This window comes from Lagopus muta, chromosome 1 (assembly GCF_023343835.1).
Source record: "Lagopus muta isolate bLagMut1 chromosome 1, bLagMut1 primary, whole genome shotgun sequence".
Classification (NCBI taxonomy): Eukaryota; Metazoa; Chordata; class Aves; order Galliformes; family Phasianidae; genus Lagopus; species Lagopus muta.
In genome coordinates, this window is record NC_064433.1 from 52510281 (window position 1) to 52529400 (window position 19120).

Below are 19120 nucleotides of genomic sequence, written 5' to 3' on the forward strand. Positions count from 1 at the left end.
AGGTGCCCAGCTCTCAGACTGCTAGAGTCAAATGAGGAGCTGTTTCCACCCCAAAAAGAACTGATGGCTGTGCATAGAACTGGTATGATCTTTCCAGATTGTACATTCAGTCATTTTGGATCAAAAGGCAGCACGAAGACAAATACTTTGTGTTTCCTCCTGTGCAGACTCCCAGTCAAGGCATCTCTCATTGTGTGAGGCAACATTTACCCACGGAATGGAACACCTCCCCTATGAGGATAGGCTGGGGCTGTTCAGCTTGGAGATGAGAAGGCTATGAGGTGACCTGAGAGTGGCCTTTCAGTACGTAAAGGGGAGGTACAGGAAAGAAGGGGACAGAGTTTTCAGCAGTGTCTGTGGTGACAGAACAAGGGGAAATGGTTTCAAGATCAAAGAGGAGAGATTTAGGTTAGATATAAGGAAAAAAACTTTTACAGTGAGGGTGATGAGGCTAGGTTGCTTAGCAATGTGGTTGATGCCCCATCCCTGGAGACTTTCAAGGCAAGGCTGGATCAGGCCCTGGGCAGCCTGGTCTAGCTGTGGTGTCCCTGTTCTTTCCAGGGGAGTTGGGCTACATGGCCTTCAGAGGTCCCTTCTAACTAAGGATTCTACGATTTAGGTGTCAGACACGATCCGATTGCAGAAGCACATTACAGCATTTCAGGAAACAGCTGTTCACCTCTATGCTAAGCAACTTGCTGCCTGATTTGAGCTGCAAATGTGATTAACATGCACGTGCCACAGGTGACTACACGCCAAGACATTCCTTTGTAACGCAGCCTTAGCCAAAACAGTACGTTATTTAGCCACAAATCACAACCAAACAAGGAACGGCAGCTCCGGGCCTGCTTTGTAACTGATTCAAACGCGGCCCGGCCGTTCTGAACGCCCTGCCCGGCGCCGCGCCGATCCCCGTCCCCGCTCCTTGGCGGGGCCGCTTCCTGGCTGTGGCGCCCGGCGGCGGAAGCGGCCCCCGGCCCCCTCCCGCCGCCATCACCGCCGCCTCCTCCTCCGCGCTCCCCCGCCCGCGGCCGGCCCCGCGCCGCTCGGGGCCCCGCCCATGAGGCGGCGGCGGCGGCGGTTGCGGCCGGGGCAGGCGGCTGCCCGAGGGGCGGCGGCGGGTCGGGGCTGAGGGCCCCGATGCGGCTGCGGCCGCTCCGCCGCCGGGAGAGGCCCCGCCCCGCCGCCGGGCTCCATGTACCCCAGGTGAGCGGCGCTGGGGCTTAGAGGCCTGGGGAGATGCGCGGGCGGCTCGGGCCTGCCACGGGAGGGGGGAACGGGATGCCGGCCGCGCAGCGCCGCCCCGCCGGGGACGGGGGGCCGTGGGACGGAGCGTCTCGCTGGAGCCGAGCTGAAGCGCGACGAGCGTTGGCAGCCCCGCGTGCGGGGTCGGAGCCGGGGCCTGCGTGAGCTGCGGCTGTTCTTCCCCGCTTCCAGGCCCGCGGTCCATCACGGTCGCGTAGCTGTGCTCGGGCGCGCTGTTCGCTGAGCCCGTGGGCGGGCGGCGGTGCCGCGATGGGCAGAGCGAAGGCTCGCGGAGTTGCCCGCAGCTGGAGGCGACGACGGTGTCCCGTCGGTATCATTCGAGGACTGGTTCGGGCCACTCGTGCGGCATCACGCCCAGTGGTGTGCCCTGTGACGGCTGGCTTCTCCGCTGCCTGGGGATTTGGGTTGTTGGGCGGCCCCTGCCCTTTCTGCAGCTCTACAGCTGCTTGAGTGGCGCGGGAGGTGCAGCCGCTCGGCCAGAGGTTGTGTCACCCGTGGTGCCAGTTTTCAATAAGGTGAGAACACGAACCAGTTCAGAACTAGGCTGATAAATCTCTGTAAAATGGTTATTCTGCAGAGGTGGCTCTTGTCACTGTGGGCCAGGTTTGGAATTGGGGATTTTGTGTCCGTTACCGATTTTAAGCCATCTTCCCCCCTCCCCTCACCTGGTTTTAATCTTCAGATGTGAAGTACAGACATAATTAAATACAAATTGGGTGATGTTGTCCAAGTAATTGTGACGTTCAGCTTGCAGATTGATCTGCCATTACAATACTTTATTTGCAGTGGCTTTGACTGGAAGAAATGAGACTTTGTATTCAGGATAGAAGGCAAAGAGCTATGCTCTGATTTGTCTTTATGATCTGGCTTTCTACTCTCGGTCACTGCTGTCAAATGAGACTAATATATTAAGTTCTTTACAGAGAGAGTGGTGAGATGCTGGCACAGGCTGCCCAGAGAGGTCATGGATGCCCCGTCCCAGGAGGTGCTCAAGGCCAGGTTGGACGGGACCCTGGGCAGCCTGGTCTAGTATTAAATGGGGAGGTTGGTGGCTCTGCATGTGGCAGAAGCGTTGGAGATTCATGGTCCTTGAGGTCAATTCCAACCCTGGCCATTGTATGATTTTGTAATATGGCCATGGCATGATCACAGTGTGAGTGGCAGATGTATTTTATGCTTTGCTTTCTAAGACAGACTTTTTATGTGTCAGTACCTGGTTTGAGTTTATGTTTATTGAGCCCTTCTTCCCCACAGTGCAGTCAGTACTCGGGAATGCTCTTGTTTCTGTTTCTCTTTTTTTGACCTCCGCTCTCTGTTCCCTGCCCTCTAGAATGAATGAAATGAACTTGAGTCCTGTAGGGATGGACCAGCTGACCTCGTCCTCTGTCGGCAATGCCCTGCCTGTCTCAGGGAGTCACCTGGGATTGGCAGCATCACCCACTCACAACGCCATACCAGCACCAGGTAATGGGAAAAGCTCCCATTAAGGGTATTGCAGCTGATACTCTTCATTTTATTGTCTTGTGAAAGTTCATAACTGGGTAAGCAGTGCTTGCCTTGATAGCAAGTCATGTCTTTTGCAAGTAATAGAACTGTGAAAAGATAGACCATAAGCCAGTTGCTTATGTGGTTAGACAAGAGGGATGTGTGCATTTGTAGGCTTATACCTTAGTGGAGGTCTCATTTAGTTCCAGTGGGGTTTTTTATATTGTGGATGGGTGTGTGACTGCAGAGTCCTTTGAAATATGACCTGTCACTGTCGCTGCAAATCTGCCTCCGTTTCAGTCCATCTTTACTCTGATGAAAATATTTTTTCATCCATCAAGCAAAACTATTTTCCTAGGTGTTCATTCAGGGGACTGCACAGACACAAGTCCATTACAATTGCAAAGTAGATTCAAATCTTACTTAGTGTGTTCAAAGGAAGATCTAACCACGTGCAGACATATCTCTCAGTGCTGTGATAACTGTGATCCTTTCTTTGAAGCCCGTCACCTTATGCTGACAGCACCATGTTTTACTTCCACAGTGAGCTGAGGAATTAGTAACCTCTTTGTTAACTTGTTTGTCCATAAGCTCCTGTAGTTTCACTGAATTTAAATGGACATTTTCTTTCACAGGTTTGCCGGTTGCAATTCCAAACTTGGGCCCCTCCTTGAGTTCCTTGCCCTCTGCTCTGTCTCTGATGCTCCCAATGGGTATTGGGGATCGAGGAGTGATGTGTGGTATACCAGAGAGAAACTACACCCTACCTCCACCGCCATACCCTCACCTGGAGAGCAGCTACTTCAGACACATTCTACCTGGTGAGTGGTCTGCTGCTGATGGGTGGAAACAAAGAGAAATTTTTTAAGAGCCCCTTAGTTTCTGTTCTGAAGCAACTGAAACATTTTGCAGAACTTAAGTTTTCTTGTGGTCTGATGTGTCATTTACAGAGCTTCACTTTCAGATCTCTGTTGTTGTATGTGTATATATGTATATGAAGAGAATTGTAGGAGATAAGCTACTCAAACTTATTGATAGATGATATAGATATTAGGAGGAGGTTTTTCATACAGAGGGTGGTGACGCACTGGAACAGGTTGTCCATGGAGGCTGTGGATGCCCCATCCCTGGAGGCATTCAAAGCCAGGCTGGATGTGGCTCTGGGCAGCCTGGTCTGGTGGTTGGCGACCCTGCACATAGCAGGGGGGTTGAAACTAGGTGATCATTGAGGTCCTTTTCAACCCAGGCCATTCTATGATTCTAAACTGAACCTCTTACTGCTCCTGCTTTAAGATAACAGAATGCAAGGAATACCTCGTTTTGATGTCATATATCTTGGTAGAGTTTGAAAACTAACTACTGCTGTCTTGTTGTTGTTGCTGTTTTTCTGTAGTCTTAAGTAGCACTTAATATGTGTGTAAAATGGTTACAGTACTTCAGTGCTCAAAAGGAGCATGCCAGCAGTTAAGGAGTATAGTCTGTTCCCCCCCCCCTTTAGTCCATGGTGTAGTTTTTTCTTCATTTTTGTTCATAGTTGGTTGCCAAATGTATTGATATCTATCTTGAATCCCTCTTAGCATGCATACTAGAGTAAAAATGTAGAATTTTATATGTTACTATATCAGGACATGGAAAACTGAGCTGTAAAATGTAGACCTTGTTTTGTTTTGTAGCTAAGATTGACAGGGTGGCAGGGGTTAGATAAACTTCAAGGTCACCCTGTGGGTGTTGTTGGTTCAGCCTTGGATGAGGAAAAGAAATACAGCAGCCCAGATCTCGTCCGGCTACCTGACAGCTCATGTCTGGATTTGTCAGCTGCTTAGTAGTAACCTTCCCTGCTGCATTTACATGCCTGCCATTTTGTGGGCAAAGAGTAGAGGAGAAGGCAGTGGATCTGAGGGCAAGAGGTATTTGTCATCCTTCTGAGCTGGTAGAATTCATGCAGAAATGTGGGGTTGTTTTTGTTGGTTTTTTTTTGTTTGTTTTTCTTTAGCTTTTTTTTTTTTTTTTCCCCTAGCCTACTTGATGTTTAGTCTGATGTTTTATAGAGCTCTTCTGTCAGTCATCTTACTGCCTTCAAGAATCCTCCTTGTTTGGGCAGCAGGGCAGCATCACTTGTAGAAATGTTTGATGCAGCTGATCAAATTAGCCACCCATTTACCACTGATTTCTTCACTTAGCCATTTCTGGGGGGTTGTGTTGCAGAAAGAGTAACCATAATTTCATGCTTACAATACCGGATGTGTTGGAATGGAAAATTTTTACAGTACAAATGGCTCATAGGGTTCAAGGCCAAAAAGAAGCGTGCTGTGATCTTGCAGAATCTGCAAAATCTTTCTCTGTCTACACTGTTTACTTGATTGTGCCAATGAATTTCCTCCAAAGATTTTTTCAGCTCTGACTAACTGAAGAAGTGGATGCTATGTAAATATAGTAATTTCTTTAGTGTTTCTTCGTATCTTAAATCTGGAGGTTATTTGCTGTTCAGGAGCTTTCCTGAACTACCAGAGAAGATGTTAGGGTTTCTAATTTAAATTTAACCAGTCTATCGTTTATAAGGAGAAACAGCATACTTCCTTTCTAAGGAAAAAGAGAGGGTGATGCAAGATACTTTTGAGAGACATTAGTCTTTCAGAAATGCAGTTGATGAGCTCTGAGATGGAGGGAGGTGTAATTAGTGATAGAGCAAGGAAGTAGTTACTGTTACAGTTTAAATACTTGAGCTGAAAAGGATGTATCCTGGGGAACTGTTTCTACTTCTAGCAAAGATGAACCAGGGTTTAATCAAATATTAGATTCCACTAGAAATCCTTCATTGCTTCTGGGCTGGTTCTTAAGAATGAAAAACTATGCCTAAAATGCAAAGAGCCTTTTCTGATTTGATCAGTGTGCTGAGGAGTCTAGACTAAATGTTGGCAGAAACGTGGCTCTTTGACAAATAGCTAGGAGACAAATGACTAGAGTTTAACAGATAACCAGAGACTTTGTTGGATGGAAGCTCTGTCTTTTTTTTGTTGTCAAAAGATACTCTGGCAAGAAGGGTCAGGCTGGCATACATTTATGAGGTAGGTTTTTAACTGGGCATAATATAAAGAGTGTGTCTCCTCGTATTGGCAGGAGCTGAGCCAGAACACACTGGTAGGGATTTAGTTTTAATGTACTACACTGCAGTGATGGGGTATTTTTGCTTAAGATTTGAGAACTGATGATGTCTTACCTCTTCTCCCTTCTCTTTCTACCAGGTATCTTATCTTATTTGGCTGACAGACCTCCGCCTCAGTACATCCATCCCAACACTATAAATGTTGATAGCAATCCAGCATTGTCAGTGCCCAGCAATCCCTCAGCCCTGGACCCCTACCAGCCCAGTGGAACCGTGGGGCTGGAACCAGGGATCGTGCCCATGGACTCCCGCGCAGTCAATGCGCACGGTGCTCAAAACATGCATCCTAGTGACAGCCACGAGGTAGCTCTGGATAGTACAATCACTATGGAGAGTGTTTCGAGGGTAACCAGCCCCATCTCTACGGATGGGATGACAGAGGAGCTTACAATGGATGACGTAGCCAGGGATCATTCGCAGATCCCAAATGGCTCCCGGAGCCATGAACCTTTGGCCGTAGACACAGTGGGAAGCAACTTGACACCAGACGCAGTGGGGCACGGCGGTGTCATCCCCATTCACAGCAGCACTTTGGAACTCCCTGTCCCTGTCGTCATGGAGCCCGACCACATCGCTGGGCGGGTGGCAGGGATGTCAGACAGCACACTAAATGACTCCATTCATACCGTGGCCATGAGCACCAACTCTGTGAGCGTGGCACTCTCTACCTCACACAACCTCGCTTCCCTGGACTCGGTAGCCTTGCACGAAGTGGGCCTCAGCCTCGAGCCAGTGGCGGTGTCTTCCATAAATCAGGAAGTAGCCATGGGGCCGGGTCACGTGGATGTGTCCGCAGACAATCTTGCCTTCGTACCGTCCTCTCTGCAAATGGAAGACTCCAATTCAAACAAGGAGAACATGGCAACCTTGTTTACCATATGTGAGTGTGCATTTGCTGCTTTCTTTGGGCAGGAGTTGTTTTGTAGTTGTCGGGAGGGATAACCTAACTCTTGTCGTCAGTCTTATGGATTTCTGATGGAAGAAATATAGCTGTTTAACAAGTCCTCAGAAATTGGAATATTGACAGGGGTAGACTAACCTCCAAACAGTAGACACAGTAGAGTGTTATAGCATTTGTATCTCTTTGTATCACTTTCCCCTGCTCCCTTGAAGTTGGAAGTTTAGCTCTTTACGATCATGCCTTTTGTGGGTACACTGATGCTGTCCTTTGCAAATGATATCTTGTTTTACTCTTGTTTCTCAAAGTCACGTAACAAATGACTCATTTTTCTCTGCTTAAAGAAGAAAACCAACAATACGAGCTGTGCATTTCACCAACTGGTCTAGCTGTTGAGTTTGATGTTGTGTCATTTCATAAAATTATTATTAAACTTCAAACAGTCACTGTGGAATTGTTCTCAACAGGATCTATTGGAAAAAAAGAGCAGGAAGAGGGAGGGAAGTTTTTAATATTTCTAATTATTCTCATCAAAGGACCTCAGTACACAAGTTAGTTGCTCTTTTAGGAAAAGAGAAGCAGCGGATGTTGCACTCTCTTACTCCTCTCATAGTTAAAGGAGTTGTGTTTGAGAACTGTCAAGTTCTCATTCCTGGGGATGGAGAGTTGAACTTCTACTTGCAACCTATGTGGCTTCCTGCCCCTGAAGTGTAAGGCCAGTGGTGTTTATGTTCAGTTCTGTCAGCTGTGGTAGCATTGCTGACCACCACTTTTGCACATGAACTGGACTTGCAGCTGCTTGTCTTCTGACAAGATTTGCTTGCAGAAAATTTTTAAGGAATTGAAAGAAACAGTGTTTGATCAGCAACGGGAGAGGTGCAGTTTAGACCTGCCGAGTCTAGGCAGGTACTTGAATTAAAATTTTTGTTCTCTGTAATAAGCTCTGACTTAAAATCAGATGGCTCTAGGCTGTAATAAAGCTGCAACTCCTAGATGAGAAGTTCTGCCATTGATGCACTCAGGATTTCCCGCTAATGTCTGTTGCCTGTTGAAGACAAAATGATCAAAATACCATCATACACAACGTGCTTGTGATGAACTCACTTATTTACACTGATGAGAATCTTGTTATCACTCCTGAGACCTAAGCTGTTTCCCAGCTGGTGTTCCTCATTGATAGGATGTTACAGTGGCTACTGCATGCCATGTGATTTATATTTCAAATCACATGAATCTTTGGCTTGGGAAGGTTTGCGTTGTAACTTGTTCTTTTATGGCTTTTCCTAAATAAAACATGGCTTTGTGTCCAGGCAAGTGACAGTAAGGAAGAAGAATTGTATCAGAAGACTTTTTACACTGTTCCTAAGCAGGAAGAAAAAGGTGTGCATTTGCTACAGTCCAAACTGGTTGTGAAATGAAGAACTTCTTTAAAATCAGCGGTGCATGGTAGGCAAGGCTTAAGAACTAGTATTAGAAATACTATTTCTTGTTACTTGGGTCAGGTGTAGCCGCTGTATTCTTACATGTCATCTGCATACATGAAGTAATTCTACATAAGCTCTGCTTGATGGTATCCTGAGTGCCTTACTGGCTGTAACTGTATAGTTGCTCAAACTGTACTTTGTACAGAATCAGATTCTGGTATGCTAACATCTCTCTCCAAAAACCTCTTCTGAAGACTTAATAATGGACCTGTTGTTTATGCGTACTGAAGACCACTTCTGTGATAAGGTGTTTTAAACAACTGCACTTGGGCTGTCAAGGGACTGAAGAAAGTCTTTGTGGAGATCTGACTTTATCAGCTGAGCACCTTTATTTAGAAGATAATTGATTTATCAGGAGTGTGTTTACTGAGGCTGCTCCATTTGTGGAGAATTAAAGTGACATCCTTTTTTGAGGTGACAGCATTTTATGATGTGTTTTTGCCCAAAGTTACTGGACTAAGGACTTACAGCGCTTTGCTTTTTGGCACTGTGTGTGCCAGGTGATGGACTGGGAAGGGCGTGATGCTGACTCTTCTTGGACACTTAATTTGTTCCATTCAGTAGCATCTTGTAAAGGTACACCTTTACTCTGTGAGTGTATTGCAATGGGTCCTTCAAAAGAAACAGTGCACTGTCTGAATTTAAGCAGCAATAAAGGCGTTTGTGGGTTCAAAAACAGAAAAACTTGAGGAAGAAAACCTTACCGTCCCTCTATATGAATATCCTTGAGGTTCTCCATGCCATAAAATTCTTGTGCTCCTGGTAAATTCAAAAACCATGCTCAGTCAGAAAGCTTGTGGCTTGGCTTTTCCTACCTTCCATTAGAGGTTATGTCACTTGTGATCAGAGTGAACGTGGCTTTTCTCCCATGAGCCTTACTGCCAGCTCTGGGGAAAACACCCTCAGTTTTGCTGTAGTTTGGTGAAGAGGAAGGCAGGTGGGGATCAGCATGTTTGATCTGAATTTGATAGGAACAGTGATATGTATGTTGGTGCCCACCTGACCGTAATAAAATTGCACACACTATTCTGAGCAAAAGCTCCCAAAGCTGCTGAGTTAAACAAGATAGAAGCAGCCTTTGGCAGAAGCTGATCTATAACATATTGACAGGGAGCTGGTTGCAGTTCAGTGGCTGTTGCATCCTTTTAATGCCTGCTGTCCTTTCCTCTCTCTGCAGGGTGCACGCTGTGTGACAAGGCGTATCCATCAGACTGCCCTGACCATGGACCTGTCACCTTTGTCCCAGACACCCCAATAGAGAGCCGAGCCAGGCTTTCTCTCCCTAAGCAGCTTGTCCTACGGCAGTCTCTCATGGGAGCTGAAGTGGGTAAGAATCAGATTACTGTGTACTTCTGTGCGGTAGTTTAAAATATACTCACTGCCTGAAATGCAAAACTGGGGGGATTTGAATGTGGGGAAAAAAACACCGCAAGGGAGAAGTGGTTCCCTCTTCTATAATCACCCTGGCTTCTTTTGTTTTTTGAATGTGCAAGAACTACTTGTGCCTGGTTACTTTTTAGACTTCAGCTAGACTGTAGGGGTGCTGCCACACAGTATTACTGTAACATTTGATAAGGTCAAGTGCCAGCAAGGTATGATGTTTATTTTTATCATGTGCTAAATCTCCTGGGCACAGGGCTGATAAGAAAAAAAACACAGCAATTGCAGCTTGGGGGAAGATAACAAGTAGAAATAATGGAAGATATCTCTACCTGCTTGCTTATCAGCTTTGTTTGCTACCTTTGGGTCTTCTGGATGCTCTCATTGGAGAATTGATCAAAAGTGCCTCTTCTTTTTCCCCCCCCCCTTCATCTACATTGGGCACATAGACTGACCTTGTCATTGGATGTGGACCTTGTAACAGTATTACACACCATTGCCTCCTGGAAATCGAAGAATACAGTGTAATACTCTAAGGATCTGAAGGCTAAAGAAGAATGTGATTATTGGCTCGCTTAGTGTTACTGCTTGTTGAGAGTAGATTACATCTGTTGTGGTTTTTTGGGTTTTTTTTTTTTTAAGCTCCACTAGTTTCCAGTTTATTCCTGAAAGCTGTTCAGTGTATTCATTTAGATCTCTCTCTATATAAATGTTTAATAATAAATAATGTACATGCAGGAATCCCTCTGCCCATGACAGAAATACAGCTGCCTCTGGGGAGAAATGCAGAAGCTGCTTAACAATGCCCAGCAACAATTCTGGAAATTCCTGGGGATTAGGTAGGCGAAATGTAGTTACTGAAACTAGTATTTTCTGCTTCTGCAGAAAGTGCCACGAAAACTTTAATTGGTACAAGTGGCGAGGATCTTAGTTTTGTAGCTTACTAAGAAGTAAATGACTTGCTTTTGGCAAACACATAAAGATTTGCAATTGTAACAAAGCGGCTCCCAGTAGTGTCATGTGGTGGCGGTGGTTCTTGTCTCTGCATTAGGTGTGCTCTACATGTGAAATAGAAGCTTTGATGATCTTATGCCTAGATATTACCCTCGGAGCATTATCTCCTAAATCTCCCACTTTTCTGTTAAGCATTCTTAGTTGTTTAAATCATTGATTTCTGCAGATGTTGGTCTTCTACTGATAGGTGTGTGGACACGAGAAACCATTCCTGTAAGAACTTGTTTTGGACCTCTGATTGGGCAGCAGAGCCATTCTCTGGAGGTGGCTGACTGGACAGACAAAGCAGCTAGTCACATCTGGAAGGTCAGTGGGTGCCCGACGTGCCTTTCTCTGATGAAAGACACCACATGACACAGCAGCTTGTGCATTATCATCCTTGCCAAAACCTGAAACTGATGCAGTTTGATTGCTTAACACTTAGTATCAGCATATCACAGCTCTGTGTCATGTAGTATTCTGGTAATCAATCCTGACAACGGAGCTTCTTTTAATGCCTTTGTGGTTTCCCGTATTTATGTGAAGTGCCAAGAGAGATTGTACATTCCTAGGCAGCACTTGTTTGTTTTGTATTGTTGTTTATTGAAAGTTTCCACTGGCAATAAATCATTTGTTGTAGGAAAACTGCTTCAAAGGTTTCTTTGCCACATCATTTCATACTGAGAAAATAAAATTGATCTTTATAAATAAAGCAGGTATTGTTTGCCCAGACAGCATTACTTACAAGATTTGGCTTGTAAGAAAAATAACCAGATGCATTTCTGCTGGGAGCTGAAGGTGATGAGTGGGAAGGATGCTGATAAATAATTTTTCTAGTCTCCTGGATAGCAGAGATGCCAAGATTTCTGTGTGAAGGGGAAATAAGGAATAAAAACAGGGCTGTGGCCTTGACAGCGGCAATAGAGACCTCCTGGCATGCTCTAGGTAAACAATCCTCTCTGAGAGAAAGAAGCTCTTTCACTGTGTTGTTTGCTGTGTTTTATCCTAAGATTGCCTTTGTGTTTTTGTTTTCTGATAGATCTATCACAATGGTGTCCTAGAGTTCTGCATCATTACAACTGATGAAACTGAATGTAACTGGATGATGTTTGTACGCAAAGCCAGGTGAGAGCCATCTCTACCATGTTAAGTGTCTTTGGAATCTGGGCTTTTAGGAGGCTGTGCTGGAGATGACTCAGCCTGTCGTGCTGACTACCCAGATAGGTCATGAACTCAGGATCAGGGGACCCACAGGAAGCATCTAGGCATCTTGGAATGGGTGAAGAACAGTGAAACAAAGTACCCAATGGAGAGTGTTCTGGGGAAGCCAATGTGCTGTAGTAAAACCTTGTTCTAATGCTTTAAACCAGATTCTTTTCTATATTAGTTTGCTGTGTATTAACTTGTATTAGTCATCCCATTCCTTTTGGATATATTTGTGAAGGCAGTGATGATTTATTTATTTATTTTCATGGAATCATAGAATGGCTTGGGTTGGAAGGGACCTTAAAGCCCACCCAATTCCAACCCCCTACCATGGGCAGAGTTGCTACCCACCAGCTCAGGCTGCTCATGGCTCCATCCAGCCTGGCCTGGAACACTTCCTTAGGAATGGCTCCTTCTTTAAGCAACCTGTTCCAGTTCTTCACCACTCTCTGAATAAATAGTATCCTCCTAACATCTAATCTACAAATCACAGAATCACAGAATCACCCGGGTTGGAAGGGACCTCAAGGATCATGTAGTTCCAACCCCCCTGCCTGGCAGGGCCACCAAACATACACATTTAGATCAGGTTGCCCAGGACCCCGTCCAACCTGGCCTTGAACACGTCCAAGGACGGGGCATCCACAACCTCCCTGGGCAGCCCGTTCCAGGGCCTAACCACTCTCCTTGTAAAGAACTTCCTCCTAACATCCAACCTAAATCTTCCCTCCTTCAACTTGGATCCATTTCCCCTAGTCCTGCTATTGTCAGCCCTTTTGAAGAGTTTACTCCCCTCCTGGGTGTAGGTTCCCTTCAGGTATTGATAGGCTGCAATGAGGTCACCCCGCAGCCTTCTCTTCTCCAGGCTGAACAAGCCCAACTCCCTCAGCCTGTCCTCATAGGGGAGGTGCTCCAGCCCCCTGATCATCTTAGTCGCCCTCCTCTGGACCCTTTCCAAAATCTCTATGTCTTTCTTGTACTGAGGGCTCCACACCTGGACACAGTACTCCAGATGGGGCCTCACAAGAGCTGAGTAGAGAGGGACAATCACCTCCCTGTCCCTGCTGGCCACCCCTCTCCTGATGGAGCCCAGGATCCCATTTGCCTTTCGAGCTGCCAGAGCGCACTGCTGGCTCATGTTCAGTCTCTCGTCCATCAGGACCCCCAGGTCCTTCTCTGCCGACTGAAGTAACAGACATTTTGGTTTTGTTTGTTTGTTTTTAATGTGCTGGCAAGCACTGAGGTTCCCTCATTACTTATTTATAGGAGTTTTCTTTTTATGTATTTTTTTTTCTGAATATCACTTTTTTTCATAACTCTCCATATTGCTGTAGGAACCGGGAAGAGCAGAATCTGGTGGCTTATCCTCACGATGGAAAAATTTACTTTTGCACCTCTCGGGACATCCCACCTGAGCACGAGCTTTTCTTTTATTACAGTCGGGATTACGCACGGCAGCTTGGTGAGTAAGAACTCGCCTTCATTGGCTTTGCAGGGACTACCCAGCATGAATTCCTTTTAGTGCCACCTCTGGGTACTGTGACTTGGGAGTGCTTAATGTTCCTTGTCAGCAGTGCGCATTACTGTTTCTATTTCATTACAAAGGGAGTACCATCGCTTAAAAGAAATATTTAATTATCTAATTCCACTGGTCAGGAGCACAAGATTGGAGCTTTGTAGAAAAAGGGCTGATTTTCTTCTCTTTATCTATCCAATGTTAAGAGTATCTTGTTCACTGAAAGGTTTTCCTGCTCTCCCCCACCTTTGGTTGTGTTAATTTAGATTTAGTGGTGCTCCAACCCATCCAAAACTTTCCCTCTAAAGCAGTGCAAATGGCCTATATAGAAAAAGCTGGAAAGCAAACATCGGAGCTGAAGGGAGCTGGAGTGAAAACCTCTTCAGCTGGTTTTACTACCATAAAGTGTTAATGTGGATCGTGTTCGTTGTCCAATTAGGCCTGGCTGTGCCTCACTGAAAGCGATGTTTTTGTGCCCAAAGGTGTCCCTGAACATCCGGACGTGCACATCTGCCACTGTGGAAAGGAATGCGCTTCCTATGCGGACTTCAAGGCCCATTTGAGCAGCCATATTCACAGCCACCTCCCCAGTCAGGGCCACAGCAGCAGCCACGGGCCAGGCCACGGCAAGGAAAGAAAGTGGAAGTGCTCCATGTGCCCCCAGGCTTTTATCTCCCCTTCCAAGCTCCACGTCCACTTCATGGGGCACATGGGCATGAAGCCACACAAGTGCGATTTCTGTAGCAAAGCTTTCAGTGATCCCAGCAACTTACGCACGCACCTCAAGATACACACAGGTGAGGGCTGGAGACTTCAAGGGTATCCTCTGAAGGGGAAACACTGAGGCAAGACCTGTTCTCTGATCCCTGGGTCAGCTCGCAAAGTATGGCTCGTGTCTGTAAAGCTGAGCTCTTGCCCCCTTTCTGTAAGATTAGCAGCATCCTGAGTGTGGGTAGGAATGATCTTTGGTCTGTGCTGAGCCCAGCTAATGGCCAGGCATCACTGAAGAGTGCTGACTGGTGTGGGATAGGACTGAGATGGATTCGGTGTTTGTAGGATGGTATTTAGCCCTGTGTTCTGCCTGGTTGTGCCGTGCTTAAAAGAGCATTTGATGAGCTGCAGTACATTACAGTTGGGAAGAACCGTGAGGCTTCGTTTGCAAGACAGAAACTCCTTGTTCCTTCACAGCAGCTCTGCTGTTGGCAGCTATGATAGAACAAGTGTTCCCTTCTGCTTATGAGGAAAAAAGCCAACTGGGTTTAAAAGCTTGTACTGTGGACAGTTGCCCACTTAAATGTGGGGCTGAGATGTTTCCCTTCATTGTTACTCATTTTTCATCGGAAGCAAATGGCACAAGACTGAAATTGGTGACTATGGGGTCAGACTGAAGTGGGTAAGACTCAGCTATTTCACTCATCAAAACTCACCAAGTCTGAACGTGCTGATGTCCTCTGTGTGCATTTGAATATCACTAGGGCCTTTGGATATAAAGGAAGAATTGCTAGAAGATTAATGAATGAAAAAAATAAAAAGGGAAATTTTTCAGCTCTGTAGGAAGATGACAGGGAGTAAGAAAGTGTGTTTAACTCAGGGTGAGGAGAGGGGAGAGGATGTAGGTAAGTACAGTCCAGCAAGAGGTAGTGTGGATATTTTTGCCTGTTTTTTCAGTACGGTTGAAATATCAACTCAAGAGAGAAGTAGAGAAGGGAATGCACTGATGTGCAGTAACTAGGTGGTTGCTATTAAAAAGGAGATACCATTATTTTTACTCAAGAATTTATGTTGGATAACCCTCCTCTTCTTTGCTGGAAAATTTCCTAGTATATCCGTTCAGGCTTTAATGGCTCATCCAGGGAGATGGGGTTGGTGTAGACAAGCAGTGGAAAGAGAGTCCTGCAGGAAAGACTGAATGGGTGCAAGCACTGCAAGAACAGGATAATGTTCAATAGAAGGGACCAAGTGCAGTGCCCCACTCCATGTGAAGGGTTCAGTGCTTGGAAACAGTAGCATGAAGTGCTGTTTTTGACTTGGGGTGGGAAGTGAAATACAGCGGGAATGATGAAGTAAAGTCAGGTGCCTATTTTGCATAGCTAAATAGAGATTGTAACTGGTGAGGTCTTGATGCACAGTCTGAAAGAACTGCAGGAGGGAGAACAAGCTTTGTTCATAAAGAATCTGCCTTTCTTCAGGGTAAAACTTTTATTCTTCAGGAGTGGTCGGGATTATTTGCTTACTTCCTCTTGGCACGCTGACTGTGGATACACGTGTGTAATTGTAGGTCAGAAGAATTATCGGTGTACCCTCTGTGACAAATCGTTCACCCAGAAGGCTCACTTGGAATCACACATGGTCATCCACACCGGGGAGAAGAATCTGAAGTGTGATTACTGCGAAAAGCTGTTCATGCGGAGGCAGGACCTCAAGCAGCACGTACTTACCCACACACAGTAAGTGAGCTCTGGGGATGTGCTGGGCTGCAGTCAGTAATGAAGCTTAACGGCCTGAGAATTCAATGTGCAAATATTTTGGCCTAGGGAGCACAGGTTCACCTTCTAAAATAAGGGAGAAGTAAGTCTGGACAAATGCCTTATTACTGGCCTGCTGCTGCTGCTGGACTATTCTGGTGTTTGTTTGCAATTTTTTAATGACAAAGGAAATTCCAGGCATGCATCCTGTCTTGTGAAATAGCATTCTGGAGCGCTCATCACTGCAGCTGATTTATGTTTAGTTCTCTGCTGAGAACTGTTTCCAAGTCACAACATGAGTCCTTACATTTTAGCTAATTCTCTTACTCAGTTTGTACCTGGGGAATGCATCTGTTCCCAGCTGTTTCTCTCCACCCACCATTTCCCCTCTCAACTCTCATTCATGCACTTGTCTCTTCTGTGCAGGGAGATGCCACCCCCAGGCTCTCCTCCATTTCTCTGGAGGTCTCACCCAATCCTTCAGCCCTGCCAAGCCGGATCTTTCTCTCTGCTCTGAGCATTTTCTCCATCCTGTTTGGAATTACTTCCAGTCCCGAGTCCCTCCCTTAAAGGCTGCTTGTCTAAATCTAATCCCTCTGCTTGTTTCATTTTCAGCATCTGGTTCTTGTATGCACTTGGAATCAGATTGTTGCTGCTTTCCTGCTGCCTAGGAAACAGCATAGTGCAGCAAGCATGAGAGAGATGAAGAGATTTGCTTTTCTTGTTCTTACAGCCAGAGCAAGGAACACTACTGGTGGGAGGCATTTTGCACAGTCATGTGCAATTTGACTGTTGCAGTCTGGTAAGCCTCAGCTTAGTATTTACAGCTGAGGTTTGTTAACACTCAGCAGCTTTGTTCTTTTTATTATTTTTTTTTTCTTTCCTTCCCTTCCTGTTTGTGCAGGGTGAAAAGAAGGGGGGGCTCACCCTTCAACCATGGCAACACCTCTGTCCTGCCAAAACGTGGAGCTTAACCAGAGTTTGGTCTCACTTAAAAGGCAAACAAAAAAACTTACAGAATTTTTTTTTTGTCTGATTTATCGTTGGGAAAGATAAATGGTTGGTTGCAGGTTAGGAGTTGGTCCTAGAAGTTTGACTTTTGCCAGGGGCACCGGGAGAGCAATAATACTGCTTTTTGAGAGAAAACAGCATTTACATGTCAGTGTTGTAGTAATGCTGTTATTTCTGCTTCAGATGCATTGGAACTAAGATATTTAGGAACAAGACTGACTCTGCCACTTGCACTGTCACCCACCTCCCTATAATTTAATACATCAGCTGCCTTGCTGCAGAAGCAAACTGACTTTTTTCTCTTGCAGAGAACGGCAGATCAAGTGCCCCAAGTGTGACAAGCTGTTTCTGAGGACAAATCATCTGAAGAAACATCTCAACTCACATGAAGGAAAGAGGGACTATGTCTGTGAAAAATGCACCAAGGCTTATCTAACCAAATATCACCTCACTCGCCACTTAAAAATATGTAAAGGCCCCACATCCAGTCTGTCAGCGCCAGAGGAGGAAGAGGAGGATTCAGAGGAGGAACTGATAGACTCACTGAGGACTGAGGACTGTAGGATTAACAATGGAGTCTACTCAACTGGTGATGCCCTCACGGGACACAAATGAAGAAAAGGGAAATTCTCATGGATGTTAAAACGGGGGAAGGAAGAAACTACAGCTCTCTTCCTTGTTTCCCCAGTCAACAGCATATGTCAAATGAGGAGTATTCCTTTCATTCTGGTCTCCCCATTACCACCACTGAATAAACTCCAGCCAAAACACTGAATGAGAATGGATCATGTGCTTCAGACTGAACAGTTGCTTGAAAGGAAATATGAGGAACAGATTTTTCCACACATGCTGTGCATACTCAGATAACCCACTCTGTGCTAGGATACATAACACGCCTTGCATTATCCTTGAGGGAAGAGCCACAACCCAGAGATGTAGTTGAGTAACAGCCATGACCTGTAAGCCATCTTTTCCTTAACTGCCACAGTCCTGACGGCAAGAAAAACAAACAAGACAAAAAAAAATGGTGGTAGCAGTTAGTTGTATTTATCTTTTTAATACCTGTTAACTGAAGGATGTGGTTTGGCACAGAGCAAAGAATGTCAATGCTCAGGGCTCCTTCTAAAAAAAATAATGCTTTGGTTTGGAGGCAGTGGAATCAACAGTTGTAGATAAAGCAATTATCCCAGTACAGCAGTGTTCAGAAAACCAAAAAGGGGCTATTTGTTATTACCTTCTCTCACTCAGATTCACGAGAGCATGTTGTGAAGAAGTAAGGACTGTACAGACCAGTAGGGAAGAAGCTTACAGGTGATCAGACAGCGTTTACAGTACATCCTTGTGTGCTGTAAACCTTTTACCACTTAAAAAGAGATGGGAGGGTTTGCTGCTAATACTATTTATGGAATGAAAATGGATTTCATTCACTTGTTTTCTTTTGGAAAAAAATTAAAAATGTGGCTCTTTTCTAATGTTCTTTTTAAATATTTAAACATTCTGGAAAAAAAAAACAAAACCCAGCACTTTTTCCCCATCATCTGCCTCTCTCAAGCATTCCTGGGACAAGGCAGGGGCAGCACTGCCTCCACAAAGAGAAGACTAAGAACGTGTCTCTAAACCTTGAAGGTTGGTTTTGTGGCTTGTTTGTCTCTGCTGTAAGTGGGGGGGGACAGTGAGCTGAACTCTTCCCTGACAAGGTGCTTGGTTATCCCTGTTAGATTCTTGCCATAAACAGCCTCATTTCAGTTGTACCTCTCTCTCTACTCTGTATTGCCTGGTTTCTTTAAAGTCTGTGTGGTTTGAGCTTGGAAAGCAGCCGTAACAGCTTGTAAACTGTGTGCACTGACCCCCCTGTCTGTGAGAGCAGTTGTTTTAATAACTAGGGGCTTTGCAGCATTAGTGCTTTATAGGAGACACCTTTAATAACCACCTTCCAATAGGTGGTAAGGGAAGCACCTCACATGAGTTAAGAGATTTAACTTCTGGCCTACAGTAAGGCACTTGGTGCTCATTTTAAATGTGAGGAGCCTTAAAGAAGTTCCTGCTCTTATAAATCAACTGAGTGTCAACCTAACCATTGACTTAAAGGGAACCAGGGGAAAGAAACCCTTGGTTATGGTGGGACAGAGCAGAGATGTTTCTGGGTTGATTTTTGGTGATCAAGTGATACATTCCAGGATTCTATTCAGGGACTCAGACATACTACCCAAGAAATACTCTTAAAAGATTAAAAAAAAAAAAAAATATGAAAAG

General features: G+C 45.4%; 1 protein-coding gene across 2 annotated transcripts; it reads left to right on the top strand.

Annotated features, from left to right (window-relative positions):
* The first annotated feature begins 1092 nt into the window (after positions 1-1092).
* On the top strand, positions 1093-19117 carry PRDM4 (PR/SET domain 4). Of its 2 annotated transcripts, none has more exons than XM_048960058.1 (11): positions 1093-1206; positions 2597-2730; positions 3387-3572; positions 5994-6794; positions 9474-9623; positions 10857-10996; positions 11709-11794; positions 13210-13337; positions 13874-14188; positions 15670-15838; positions 17176-19117. In XM_048960058.1, the coding sequence occupies exons 1-11, from the start codon at positions 1196-1198 to the stop codon at positions 17480-17482; spliced, it is 2427 nt and encodes an 808-aa protein (XP_048816015.1). In that variant the 5' UTR covers positions 1093-1195; the 3' UTR covers positions 17483-19117. The 2 variants fall into 2 exon arrangements, with proteins under 2 accessions (XP_048816015.1, XP_048816025.1); XM_048960068.1 differs by having other exon boundaries at positions 10878-10996.
* The last annotated feature ends 3 nt before the right edge of the window (positions 19118-19120 follow it).